The 14,786-nt window shown below is 41.1% G+C and overlaps 1 protein-coding gene across 6 annotated transcripts in view; it reads left to right on the top strand.

Moving 5' to 3' along the window:
• Nucleotides 1-14,786, top strand: part of LOC147020089 (uncharacterized) — a 190,478-nt gene that overhangs the window by 48,641 nt on the left and 127,051 nt on the right. For all 6 annotated transcript variants that reach the window (XM_085895125.1, XM_085895126.1, XM_085895122.1 and 3 more), the window contains 5 exons: nucleotides 817-924; nucleotides 1,675-1,699; nucleotides 3,199-3,284; nucleotides 4,329-4,417; nucleotides 4,524-4,558. In XM_085895125.1, the coding sequence (XP_085751251.1) occupies nucleotides 817-924; nucleotides 1,675-1,699; nucleotides 3,199-3,284; nucleotides 4,329-4,417; nucleotides 4,524-4,558 (343 nt within the window). The remainder of the gene's footprint in view (nucleotides 1-816; nucleotides 925-1,674; nucleotides 1,700-3,198; nucleotides 3,285-4,328; nucleotides 4,418-4,523; nucleotides 4,559-14,786) is intronic.

Here is a 14,786-nt window from a genome sequence, read left to right as displayed (position 1 = left end):
GGAAGAACACAAAGCCCACTGGGTTGTTCTTTCATTCCCAGTCTGTTGTGTGGGCCATGTGGGATCGTTCTCCTTTTTGGTAGCAAGCTGTCTGGGTAACCATTAGCTCAAAACCTTTTGAAGATGGTCCACCTCTCTCATCTTGCCTTCCATGGTGGATGGTATCTCCTGTGCTCTTTTTGAGAGGGTGTGTATCACTGATCTTTTGTGCTCCATTGGATGACATGAATCAAAGTTGAGGTAGCGGTCGGTGTGTGTGTGTGGGATTTCTATACGCTGTGACCTTCAGGGTTCCTTTGGGATCCCTTGTTACGAGCGTGTCTCGGAAGCGAAGAGCTCCATTCTTCTCTTAATGGGTGAAATTGATCGAAGGAAAAGTTTTACTGATGGCCTCATGTTTGGAGTCCACGGTGTCAGTGGGACAGATTACGAAAGTGTTATCCACATAACGGAACCACACACTTGGCTGCACTGGTCGGCTGTACTCTGTAGTACAGCCATAGGCTGCAAGTGCAAGGGTGCCAATATTTTTGGTCACAATGGTATACACTCTATAACCCATAATGCTCCATCTCTTTCTATCTTTCATTCTCTGCCTCTCCACTATTGGTATTCCTCTCTCATTAGCTGTCATAAATACATCTGTAATCAAGGAACATGGGGAAATGCTTTAAGGGATTTTTTCTGTTTGGCATGGCGCTGATCAGTCAAAATTAATTTCCAAGTGATGCCGCTTCTTTGATAATAATGGACATTGGTAATTTGAACTTTTCCATCTTTCCTGTTGATTACACTTTATTTTCTTTTTTGATTCAGATGGTGAAGTGGTTTGAAAGGGCAACAGAATTTCTTTTCCTTGGTGATGACTTCCTGGTCACCGACTCGCTCGCAACTGTGTTTTACACTTACTTTGATCTAATGACTGTGAGTTCTTGATCACTTGATGCTCCATTAAATGAGTGAAGCTTGAGGATTAATTGGAATTTTGAGCTAATTCTGCAGACAAAGCTTTTGTGGGGTTAGCTGTCGATTCATCAGCGTATGTGCCGTCCCTCTCATGATAAACTGAGAGTCCCATCTGCCAGCATTAGTTGGTGGATGTTAAATATCCCACAGTGTTCTTTGCGAGGAGTTGAGCTATCGCCGCTGGCACCATGAACAAATTACTAATTCCTGCTCTAACCTACAGGGAGCACTGCATCAGTGGCCTGAGATAATAATGGTGCACCACAGCCATGTACTGCATATAAAAGAAGACATAGTGTTAGCTTGGTGGTAGCTGTTAATCACAACCACATCATTGGTTTGTTATTAGCCCATCTCCTGTGCAGCGGTAGATCGTGTTTTGCAATCACTTTCGTGTGTGTGTGTGTGTGCGTGCGTGCGTGTGTGCGTGCGTGCGTGCGTGCGTGCGTGCGTGCGTGCGCGTGCTGTAACTTTTGTCAACAAATTTTCAACAAAGATTTATTATGAGAATATGGAGAAGACAAATTTAGAATTTGGTCAAAAGGTTAAAGGTACCGTTTGGCATCTGGAAGAAGAATTCTGAATACAAAGCTGTGAGGCTTTGCATTTTCAGATGCCTTCTTGTTTTAATATCAGTTTCATCTTTAATGCATTCCTTCATTCTTTTTTTTTTTTCTTCTTCTTGTTTTTTCCTCTTTTTTTATACAGGTGATGGCAGATTACAGTAAAAAAAGTAAGTTTTCTCCATTTCTTTATTCATGGGGAAGTTAAACTGACATGTGTTGATATTTGTGAAATGGGTCTGCAGATATGTTACATTCTCATTTCTTTACTCTTATTTCCTCTCGGACTCTTTATCATCCCCTCCTGCTTTCTCTAACTTTATTCAATTGAAAACAAAAATTTTATGCCCCTCTCCTCCCACAGTAAGTATCTAGTAGGTGCTCACTTTTTAGTTAAATTGGCTAGCATTTTCTCCCTTACATTCACCACCCCCCCTCCTTTTCATTCCAACATTTCTAAATTCTCCCAAGCAAGTTTTTGTCCCCACTTAAATTTTTCTTTGCTATTTAAAAAAAAAATTCCCCTTGTTTTAAGCTTTTCCCACCCTCTCCTCGACCCAATTATCCATACATAATATGTAATCCCAAACTTCATAGTAGTTCACACAACAGCGCAGACGCATGTTTTGAATACATTTTTCATTTGCTCGCTCCATATCCTCTACTGAACATATTTTACTTTGTCCTCGTTGATTGATGATTTGTTATGTATAAAAACTTTGGGCTGGCATTTTGGCTGAGAGGTATGAATACTCGTCTTTCGGCTATCTCGCCAGGTTTGAATATCGACCCAGCTATAAACTGTCATCCTGATATTTCACAGGCATGGCGATTCATCAGTATTTGTGTACTGTCCCTCATATGGACAAACTGGGCGTCCCATCTGCCGGCATTGGTTGACGTGGATGTTAAAAAATCCCATGGTATCCTTCATGAGGACTGGCACTGGTGAAATTCCAAATTCTTACCCCAACTATTGCTGGGAAGGCAACGGCAAACCACCCAGTTATAACCCTTGCAAAGGCAAGAGCACAACGTTTTAAAGGTCAAGTATCTCTGGTTCACTTCCAGGATATCGATTGGTTCTCTCCATGCCTCGGATCTGTTCGAGCATAACTGATCGGGGTTAATCAACAGTAACAACCCTTGCCAAGAAATTGCTTTGGCATCACCGATGCTCTGCAACAGAGTATGGTTCATCAGAAGCATATAAAACTTTTACTTCCGTTGTTTGGAATGGCTTTCAAAAACTATTGGCAGAATTTGACACATTTGGAGTGCAAAGTGCAACCATATCTTTCCACATGGAGGCAGTGGATCACAAGCTATTTCATGCCAACCCTGGGGATCTCCCAAATGAGCACAGTTTTCCCTTTTGTGTTGTGTTCGAAGAATGAATGTGGAAGACACCACCATATGATGCATAAAGATATACTATCATGAACATAAAACGATCTTTTTAATTTTTTTTTTAAACTTATGGATTCATTAGCAATATGATTGTTGGTGGTAATTAGCTGATGCACATACTGGCTGTGGTGAAACCATATCCAGTGGGATACTAATGTTTTCAAACTTGAGAAGGAATCCTGGAGGATGTCATTCAGATCACAGTTTGAAATGACTTTGTGTTTCATATCTTATCTTCGTTTTCTTCACCCCTTCCAAGGTGCAAATCACGTTTTTGAAAACCTCTTTCACTTGACGAGCAGCTTAGTGACAGATTTTTCTGTCAAATTCCTCATCAGGCTTGAGGTAATAACAACGTATTATAAATCATAATAATGGCCCATCCATTCATTTTATATGCATATGAAGAGTGGATCGAAGGAGAAATAGTGGAAGAATTAATATCAAGATGAAGAATTATAGGGGAGGGCAGGGGGATTTTGTGGGAGAAGGGAAAAGTTTTTGGGAGAAGATGGCAGTAAGGGAAGGGAGGGCATGTTTGGAGCATACAAGAGCCATTTCTGCCAAATTTGTTATAAATAACCTCCACAAATGCCTCTTTCTTTTTTTTGTATACATTGTTGAGGCTCGTATGAGAGCTAACACACCACTCACAGCAAGGGGGCATGAGACAAGAGGGGCGGGAGTGGAAGGGACAAAACAGTGGGGAACAGACACATTAGGTGAACTGTGGAAGGTAGAGGGATGGGGATGGGATGGGGAACATGGCGAAGAGAAGATGGACATTACAGGGACTTTCAGGAAGGAAAGCAGGAGAATTGAAGGAAGTGGGCTTGGGTGGATTATCGGGGGTAGAAAAGATTGAGGATTTGGATGGGGGAAGATAAGAGGTGGTGGTGAACAGCTGTTTTGAAAGCCTGGAGGGAAGAATGGGAAAGAATAGAGTGAGGAAGTTTATTCCAAAGGTGGGAAAAAAGAGGAATGCAAGAGTGAAGATGAGCAGTGATTTGTGATTTTGGTAGTTTTACCAGAAGGGGGTTGTTGGCGGACCTTGAGCGCCCTGTGGAAATGTGGTGGGGACAAATCGCAGAGAGACCAGGGGGGGCAAGGCTGGAGAGGAGTCGGTAGAAGACAGAAAGACCACCGACCAACCTGCGGTGATTGAGTGAGAGGCCCAAAGACTCAGCTTCATTGCGGGAGATGCCGATGATGTTAAATGCCCTGGTTTCGACAGCATGAAGCCGAGAAAGGTGGGAGGCAGGAGCACCAGCCCAGAGGTTTTTGTAGTATTTGTCTTTTGTAGTATTTGTCCCATCACCTTGACTGGGGGTCATTGCAGCTGTTTGATGCCATTCAATGTGTTTTATTTATTTATGTATTTATTTTTAGGCTGTGCGAGCCTTGAATGCAGTTCTGAACACTGCAACCCAAGATATTAAAAAGAAGTTTTCTGCATCTGTGGAAGCAGATTCATTAATGTAAGTTTAATGTTCAATATGACTCGCTTTTATTATTGCTGTCTGAAGACTATTAATCAATGTGTTTTAAGAGTCTTCTTGTAATTTCAATTTCTTTGCCTTTCAGAAAAGAATGTATGGAATTTATTCTCAAAGCAGGTGGTAAGTGTAAATGAAACTTTAACTGTAGTTTTCTCATTTGTGTTGTTTTTCACCACTGCTGTAAAACTTTGACAAACATCAAATTTTTAATGATCACTCATTGCTGAAGAAGAAGAAGAAGAAGAAGAAGAAGAAAAAAAAAGATGAAAGAGTCAACTTCCTTGACAGATGTAAAGTAGGATGGTGTGCAATCTGCATAGATGTTTTCAAGATTATTTGATAATCCTTGCATGACCATGACCTTGGTTGTTTTGCAGTTTCCACAAATTGTGACATTTTAAAAAATGAGTTATTTGATGATCTGATGTGATTTTTTTTCTTTTCTTTTCTTTTCTGGTTTTGCAAGTTTATGCCGGTTCTTTTGGCACAAGTAACGAAGCATCTGAGCTCATCGTCAGCCGTGTATCTATGGTATTGCTGGGCAAAGTAGCCAAGGGCAGCATGGGGAATGTCTGCAGGCTCTTTGGAGCCGTGAATTTTGCGTATTTGTACATCCTGGAAGAATAAGTTTTCAATACAGTAGCTCCTGTCTCGAGAGACCACCCATAATGCGAAGCTCAAAACAGGTCACTTTTTGTTTTGAGAGACTGAGACTTTCATTAAAAAGGATGCACTCAGGACACCCCTATAAGCTTTATTCCTTTAGAGGGACACTCTTCAAACGTATATTTTACCCAATGCAAGAAAACAGTGGGATCAATTTGCTTTTTATTTTCATTTTTACAATGCAGACTATCAATAAAATTGATCTCAGATGGCAAGATAATGTTTTGTTTTTAAAAGTGTAATTTTTTTTCCCCTCACTTCCTTTTCCATTTAAAAAGTGTATTGAAAATAATTTGACAGCATAAAGCACAATTTTCACCAAACCTGTTTCAAAGTTTGCAGTGTACTCATTGGCACACCTCAGCTGATGAGACAAACTATATTCATACACTGCAATTCCCGATTCGTGTCTGCCAGTTCGGTAATATCCACCACCCAAACAGAGTACTGCACATAAAAAATACAATTTTGTTTCACAAAATTAGTATTGATAGTACGTTGTGAATATTATTGTCCATTTATGTTGATATCACATATTGATTATAGTATCCACAATTTAAAAGTCGAGTTCGGCATTTCACCCGATTCGTGGTTCATCATATGCGCGGAATCCGGTTGATGTGATCCTATTCGGGCAGGTTTTGATATCAACAAAAACCATTAACTTGTGTCATAAAAGTGATATCATTAGGCACTCCCTTTAAATCTTGCATCAAAACAAAATAACCTGACCCACTGAGCAGAGGTGTCTGATCGTTGAATGGAAATTTATAATCCTTGTTTGGGGTCATTGTTTTACAGTGAATTTTTCAACTTTGTCTTCTCTCATTTCTTCCAGACCCTTCTCCATGTTCAATTTATAATTCTTGTTGTCTATTCTTATCGCTATCCTTCCATTCCAGTGCAATTTTGTTTTTTTTTGTGTGTCTTTTGTTGTCAGTCTTCTGTCTGATCCATTGGCTGCTTTTCTCATTTCATTTATTTTCCTTTTGCCAATACAGCATTTTCCCTTGGCCCTTTGCGGAGTGATCCTTTTTTTTTGTCACTGCTGTTCCATCTTTGTAAGTGACCATGTTTCACTGCCTTCTGTCATTGCTGGTATTTATTGATTATAAACTTTTTAATTTTTAGTCCAAGGCAGTTTGTTTTTCCACATTATATATAAATTTTGTTAATCCCTGCTTTGGTGTGTCACTTCATTGTTTTAAAGTAATCCACATGGTTAGATCCAGAAATTTTAGAGTCGATATTTGAAAAAAATGATTACTGAGCATAGCGAGGCACTCGTCAATCGGCTGGGGTCCAGTGGCTGCCCAGGTTATTGGAAGCTGTCGGATCCTGGATGCTTTTAGAAGCATTCTAGCCAATTTCTGGCTATATAAACGTCTGGTGTGTATTGAAATCTGCATAGCATGAACATTTTACTTAAAAATTTTTTTTTTTCTTCGTCTTCAAACTTTGACTAAAATCAGGTTTACCTGACTTGTGATTAATATTGGCAATCTGAACAGACTTGTTTTCATGGCTTTCCATAGCATTCTATTTATACCTGCTCTCAGAATAGCTTCCGATGTAATATACCATGATGTGCGATTAAATGTATGTAACTAGAATGGCACTCGGTAGAGCGCACACCTCCTCCAGGCTGAACAATTTTGTTTTTGGTTCATGAAAAAATATTTTCATGAAAAAAATAAGTGACCACTATATTCGTTATTGTTGTGTGTCTGTCTGTCTGCCCCGAGCATAGCTCCGTGGGTTTTGATCCGATCCTGACAAAATTTTGGTGGAAGGTTTATATCATGATCTAGTTTTTTTCCTGAAAATGGGCGTGGTGCGCCCATTATGGGCGGAGCCACGCCCAAAAAACGTGTTTTTAGGGGGTAGCCGATTTCAATTTGCAATCTTCTCCTTAGGGGTTTGTCGAATCTGACAGGGGTTTTGGTATTTGGTTAGCCCAATGGCACCGGCATAGCCCCACGGAGCTCGATTTTTATTTTTTTATTTTTTTTATTTTATTTTTTTTAATTTTCGTCACAAGGTCACGAACTTAGAAAATTTCGAATTTTGACATAAAAAAATTTCTTCTCCGAGGGGTTTGTTGAATCTGGCAGGGGTTTCGGTATTTGGTTAGCCCCATGGCACCTGCATAGCCCCTCAGAGCTCGATTTTTGGTTTTCGTCCCAAGGTCAAGGCCACAGGGTCACGAACTTAGAAAATTGCGATTTTGACATAAAAATCCATCTTCTCCGAGGGGTTTGTCGAATCTGGCAGTGGTTTCGGTATTTGGTTAGCCCCATGGCACCTGCATAGCCCCACGGAGCTCGATTTTTCATTTTCATCACAAGGTCAAGGTCACGAACTTAGAAAATTTCGAATTTTGACATAAAAATCATGACCGCCCAAACTTTAAGAGCACGGATGACAATATTTTTTATGCATAATCTTGAGGTCATTCCCCACCGAAAGTCTTGAAACCATTTTGCTCTATCTCGAACACCTTGCCCGTGGCACCCCCTTCAAGTTTGTTTTTATGCTGATTTCATCAAAGTATGGATAATCCGAGGAGTGTGAAATTCCATATAGCCTATATGATGTTATATTGTTCCTGGAATGTTCCAGAGGAAGTTTTGCACCAAAGGTCATAATCCTTGACCTTTGACCTTTAAAGTTCACAAAGGTCAAATTTTCAAAGTTGTAGGAATCGAACCGTGTTTTCGACCTTCGACGAACTAACTCCAATAAGCTATAGCACGTATCCTGTTTCCTTATTTTAATGTCCACGACATTAAAAATTTGACCTTTGCATAACCTTTAAAGGTCACAAAACAAAGTTGTTGAACGAAACCGGGTTTTCGTCATTTTGCAGCTAATAACCTGTCACTCGTACCACATCATGTTGATCATTTTTATAACTTGGTCAAACATTATCACATTGTCTCATCCTTGACTTCTGAAGCAATCTACATCGTCAAATACCGCTCATGAACCATCGTCGTCTTCAGACTTGCTTTTATTATTATTATTATTATAATTATTATTTTTTTTTTACTTATTATTATTTTTTTTTACATACATAGTTGAGGCTTGTGGAAGAGCTTGCACTCGTACACTAAAAGGATCTGATGCAACAGGACAAAATGAACAGCAGAGAGAGCGGAGAGGAGGGGTTTAAAGCCATGATAGAGCAGACTTAGATAAATGGTGAGTGTGGGGAGGAATTGGGGGCAGGAGAGTATGCATGGCATGGACAAGATGGACACAGAAGGAAAGTCTCAGGAGGGAAAACTATAAATTTGGAAGGAGGCGTGGAAGAGGAGAATGGTGGGGAGTTAATAAGGGGTGAAAAGATCATGGTTTTGGATTGTTGTGATCTGAGAGTCTGGTGAACAGTTGTCTTGAAGACCTGGAGGAAGAATGAGATTGAAGAGAATGTGGAAGTTTGTTCCACAGATGGGGGAAAAAGACAAACAAATGAGTAGCAGTGAGCATTGATCTTGGATTGAGGTAGTTTTATCAGAAGCGGGTTGATGGTGAACTGTGTGAGCCGTGCAGAAATCTGGGTGTGGGGGGAGGGAGCACAGAAAGAGGAGAGGGTGCAAGACTTGAAAGGAGGCGATAGAAGATAGAGACCACTGAACTGTCTGCGATGGTAAAGTAGGCCCATATACTCATCTTCATCATGAGAGATTCCAGCCATTCCAAATGTACTAAAGCCTGCAAATCATAGTATAAGCATCTCCTTTCGCATTAAGCTACTTTTTGACCCGAGAAAACATTGAAGAAATAGACGCATGCTGTATAATGGCCCTTCAACCGGTCAGCATCCACACTAATTTGGCCATATCTCAGGTTCTAGATCAAATATCTTCATGATCTTAAACTCTGTTTTGATGATGGGCTATCCAATGGAAGAGTAGCCTTTGAGCTCTGAGGTCAAGGTCACACCATAGAGTAAAGGTCAGTCATGTCGGGATGTTTGCACTATGATTTGCATGTTTTAGTATATTTGGGATGGCTTGGTCGGTCAACTAACTTTTCTGAACTTTTTTTTTGTACTTTCAGGAATGAATCACGAGATGGAACAATCGAAGGTGACATTAATTCAGTGCATTTGAGTGTGCTCATGGACATTAGGAATTTGGAGCTTTGCTTTCTTTGCCAATCCACAAACTCAGAATCTCTCGTCAATCCATCTCACAACCTACAACTGAAAGAGCATCCCCAACAATTTGACATTTTGAGAAACCTCATTGGCAATATCCAGAAATTGAAACACCTCTGTGAGTTACTCAAATATGTCGTTGTGATATTGGTGGTGATGTCATTATTCTGATGTCTAATAATGTTGTCTGGCATGAAGGAGGTAAAATCAAGGTCGACAATCAAAAGGTGAAATGAGCTCAATTGAAGAATAATGCACCTGTGCACACTAGCCTTATCAAGGCTCAGTCAGTAATCCAGGTCTTTCTCTGGGTGGTAGTGTGTCACAGTGCAGAAGAACAACTGCTGGGAGGAGAACCACTCTACTTGCTATCTGATAAACGGGGGGAAGAGCCTTAAGAAGGCTGCCACATGGTGACATTATAGCCATAGATGCTGTGTATCATCTTAAATGCCTTGCAAAGCTTTACCGACAGGCTGCAAGCATTGAATCTGCTGAGGCTGATGATGACCACCAAACTAGATTCCTGAAGGAAGAAGCACTTGCTGACTTTGTTGATTATATTGCATCCCAAAGATGCGCTGGGAAAAATTTTCAAGATGGCAGAGCTTGTTAACTTGTATTCATCTCGCCTTCTTTCCCTGGGTGTGGACGGCTATGTTCACACCACTCGACTGCGTCATAAAGTGACAGCTGCAGTTACAGATCTTAAGGCCCAGTCACACCTTGACGTTTTAGCCAGCAATGGCAACGTATTAAAATGTATGTAAAACGCTGGCTTACGTTGAACTTTTGATGTTTTTTTTTTTAAAGATTCGGACGTATTCATAACGACTTGGTCTGATGCATAACATATTAGTAATGGACACAGAACGTTTCGTTGTGTTATAGATAACTTATACCAACGAATGCTGTCCTGTTGTCGGCCTTCACAACCTATGCCCAACGATAGTCTAACTTATGCATAGGCTTGCTGCACGTATCGCCGACGATCACGTGGCGTAGCCTATTAAAAGGCTGCCGCACAACGATTCAAATCATAACCGCCGCAGAAATGGAAGTGTCAACATCGCAGTCACACCTTGGCTATCTTGCCAGCGTATGCTGACCTCTGAAAAATGCTTCTAAAACGCTGGCGCACGTCGAATACGGTATGGGTAAGTTTGGGATACGTGAATAGAATGCTAAAGTACACTATCATGTCGTAGTAAGTGGAGTACATCTTGTAATTTTAAACATGTTGAAAATTTTACGACGTACTTGCCGTATGACACGCTCCGCATGCGATGGGAATAAGTTGTACGCACGATATGCGATCGTTGACACACATCGACACACGTTACTTGAAAGGTACTCATAAGTCGAAACGCGTCAAGGTAATGGTTAGCGTCAGTGTTCCAGACTCCCGGTTTTTTTTTTTCTTCGGTATGACGGTGTTCAGTGTACAGTGCGGTTATGATTTAAATCGTTGAGCGGCAGCCTATTAATTATATTATATTATAACCGCACTAGAAATCGAGGTGTCAAAATCACCATCATACCGAAGGAAGGAAGAAAAATAAAAATAAAAAACCAGGGAGTCTGGAACACTGACTCTAACCATTACCTTGATGTGTTTCAACTTATGAGCACCTTACAAGTAACGTGTGCCGATGTGTGTCACCGATCGCGTAGCGTGAGTACAACACGTTACTCATAGGTTAGAAATAAGTTTCGGGTGCGCTAAACATTACCCCGACGTGTTTCGACTTGTGAGTAACTTACAAGTAACGTGTGTCGACGTGTGTCAACGATCGCGTGACATGCCAACAACTTATGGCCAGCGTTATGCGGAACGTGAGTCATACGATGGCATAAGTCTCAAAATTTCAAGCATGGAAAATTTGAGGACAACCGAAAAGTATAATGTTTAAAGCCAGCGTACAACGACGTATGGCAGTGTTTTTCAGCGTGCTCTCAATGTTATCAAAACTTACCCATAACGTATTCGACGTGTACCAGCATTTTAGACAAATTTTCCAAAAATCGGCATAAGCTGGCTAAAACGTCAAGGTGTGACTGGGCCTTTATCGAAATCCCGTGTCCAAACCGCACTGATTTCGTGTTTGACAATGTCATGCAAGCTTTCCAGATGTCAGATGATTGTGACGCTGAGGCGATGATCTTGGTCAAAGCAGCTAAGATACTGTGACAGCATATGCTAGACATTAAGTTCAATTTTACAGGATCCTTTTCACCATAAAGTCAAGTCAAGTCAAGTCGGTGCCATCCATACTTCTGTCCTTCCAGCAGATGTTGCTCAACGGTCCAAGTATCATGAAGGTGCAAGCTCCTCCAGCTCTTGCTTCATTACCTGATGCAGTGCTGTCTGTCTCACAGCTCATCGTGTACAACTCTGAAGCAGCAGTACAGTAATCCTGCTTGCATAGCTTGCCATATCCATGACCATGAGAATCCACTTGTCATATATATCACCAGCAAGATGTATTCCAACACTGAAAAGGAAAGCATTGTTGATTCTATGCATGAGCATGGCTTATGTATCTCTTACTCACTCTTGAGAACCATATCAACTGATCTTGCTTATACCATGCTCAAGTTGTATGAGATGAGGGACATTGTTGTTCCAGTACAAGCCCTTAATGGGGTATTTAAAACACATGCATATGACAATATCGACCTTAACCCACGAACAACGACTTGCAGGACAAGCATGCAGTCGACCAGCATGTTCTTCGAGCCTCCTTCCAGAGGGGGTCATATCTGGGGCAATGCACTAATACCCTGCTCTGCTCTTCCAGATCCATCACTTTGGGGTTGACAGATGGTCTCTTAGCCACTTTGGATCTCCAAGATAGTCATCCCAATAGCTCTGAAACTGCTCGTGAACTGAGGTTGCACAAAAGTGTGCAAGGCCCCCACCAAGTCTAGTGTGGCTTGTGTTAACTGTCCTATATTCTGCACCTGTCATTTTCTTTTCTGTGGAAATGCTCATTTCTGACATTGTTCATAGCTGTGGAGATTATGTATGATTTCTGTTTTGTCATCAGTGTTAACAACAATATGAACAAAGAAATGTGTTCATAATTTTTAATTCTGTGTTGTTTAATTCTTTCTGCCCAAGGTGTGATCTTTATTTCAAAGACCCAAGGCCACTTTTTCATTGGATAGCTCATCATCAAAAACATGCATATAGAGTCTGAAATCGTGAAGATAACTCATCTAGAACCTGAGATATAGCTGCAATTGCGACTTTTACCTAATATCGGTCAAATATACAATTTACCTTGGCTTAAGGGTGTGACCTTGACCTCACAGTCCGAAGGTCACTTCCATTGGATCACCCATCATCAAAAACATGCATATGGAGTCTAAAATCATAAAGATATCTGATCTAGAACTTGAGATATGGCCAAATTAGTCTTGATTCTGATTGGTTGAGGTGTCCATTTTGAATTTATGCAAAGGAGGCTGAAAACTGGTAGACTCAGCATGTGTCCATTTCTTAAATATTTTCTTGGGTCTAAAGTACCTTCATGCCAAAGGAGATGTTTGTACTATGATATGCAGGTTACCTTGGCTTTGCAAGCAATCTATAATATTGAAGGCGATTTGTCAGTCAGCCCAGAGTGGAGAGCAGTACTCAATCAATCTGCGAAAGAAAGTCTTGCAAGTGTGTGCCAAGGAAGGACTTTGTATGACAGAGGATGCCCAGTTGGCATGCTGGTTTTGGAGGCCAACTTTGAAATGTGGTTTGCCCTTGAAAGATTATAGTGAGACCCAGGAGTATGGATGACTAAACTTCCTCAAGAGGATTGCTAAGAATGTAGAAAGGAAGGTTTGCCAGATGGTCCTTTCAGAGAGAGAGTGAGAGTAAGATTTGTCAGGATTGAAAGACATATTCCAAGTGTTTGACCAGGTTGCGATTTTTTCCAAGTTCTGAAGAGTGAGAAGAGGTTGCAGCTTGCCTGTCTGAAGGATGAGAGATGTCCCGGCAGAGGGTGGAGTCCTTAGCAAATATATAAAGGGGATTTTCCAGTGAGTCAGAGGTCACATTTATTTTCATGGCTTCTTCATACTTTGCCTTCTTTAACATGGCATTCAACAGTCTCGTACTTACAGTGGGTATATACTATCCAACATTTTACTTTGAGATGGTGTGATAATTTCTACTGAATTATCTGTCGGTAACATTTAAACTCTCAAGGCTTTTCTCTAAAGTTAGTGCAAGTTATTTTATAGGCCTTTTTATAGTTCATGCCACAAGAGAGTTGTCTGGATAAATTTTGGTTCTGCAACTTGTGCCAAAATGCCAAATGCCTCATGGTTGTTCTTCTCATGTTGGTGCATCTATTGTTGAACATAAATTATAACTTCTTTGTGGGCAAAGAAATCCTTAATGGATCTACTGTGGGAAAGCCATCTGGTTGCAGAAGTGACACTGCTTTCACGTCGGGTTCTTCCTACACCTTTGCTGTCTGGATTATGTGGCCTGTTGCCACAGATGAGAGGTGTAATATCTTCCAAAAAGTTACAGTCAAGCATACACAGTGGCGGTTACTGGAAAATCCTTGGAAAGGTGGGTGAAGTATAGGCCCAGCAAATGGTTGAAGTCGCCAATGCTGATCATGTTTGATGCAAAATCTTTATGAAATAGAATTTTAAATCCCTTGTTTTTCCCAGACATGACATTCCATGTATCTGTACAAGTAAACCTCATGCCAGCCACTGGAATGCCCTTCTGTTGAAGAAATAGCTCGATGAGGGTTTTCAAGGATTTGGCATCATGATGGGGCATGTGCTTTGTTGTATCCACCAACCTCAACAAAACAACAAGGTTCCCCAACTATGTCTACATGGGGGGAAAATGGCACACAAATCCATCTGGTTGTGGGAAGATATTGTTACGAATTTGGAATTCGATTGCACACAACATACAGGTTCCTTTCGTCAGCTATGTCGATAAGTGCTTGTTTCCCAGATAGCTCACCTTCCATTGTTTAAATGTTTAGAAATCGATTAGATGCGCTGCGGATAGATTTAATAGTTAGGGTGTGAACAATGGAGACGTCCCTCCCCCTCTTCTCAGAAGAGGAAGAAGAGACCTTCCGTCCCGTGATTCATAACGTCAACAACTCTCTCCCACCCGTGGTTGAGCGGGGGATGGATCACGAGGGCATGAGTCACGCCTGGCGCGGGGGAGGGTGGTGGAGAAGGATAAGAGGAGATCCTTTCTTTTTTCGTGTTCGGAGTTGAGGGCTGCGTCGTTCAGCAGACCTTCGGGTCCTGTTTGGCTTGGGTTAGGATTGAGGCCTTCGGAAGCTTTTTGCTTCTGCAGAGGAGTAGTTCAGCAGAGCTTCAGGTTCTGCTTGGCTCGGTAGGCTTTTTGGAGAACTGCTTTGTTTGGAAGAAAGTTGAGCCGGTTGATCGGCTCGAGCTGCGAATGGTTTCTTCTTCTTCTTGTTCTTCTTGTTCTTCTTGTTCTTCTTGTTATTCTTCTTGTTCTTCTTGTTCTTC

This window comes from Eptatretus burgeri, chromosome 9, assembly GCF_056783735.1.
Source record: "Eptatretus burgeri isolate ZD-2024b chromosome 9, Ebu_testis_v1, whole genome shotgun sequence".
NCBI classification, from domain to species: domain Eukaryota; kingdom Metazoa; phylum Chordata; class Myxini; order Myxiniformes; family Myxinidae; genus Eptatretus; species Eptatretus burgeri.
The sequence above is the reverse complement of the archived record's forward strand: the minus strand, read 5'-3'. Positions and strand labels throughout refer to the sequence as shown.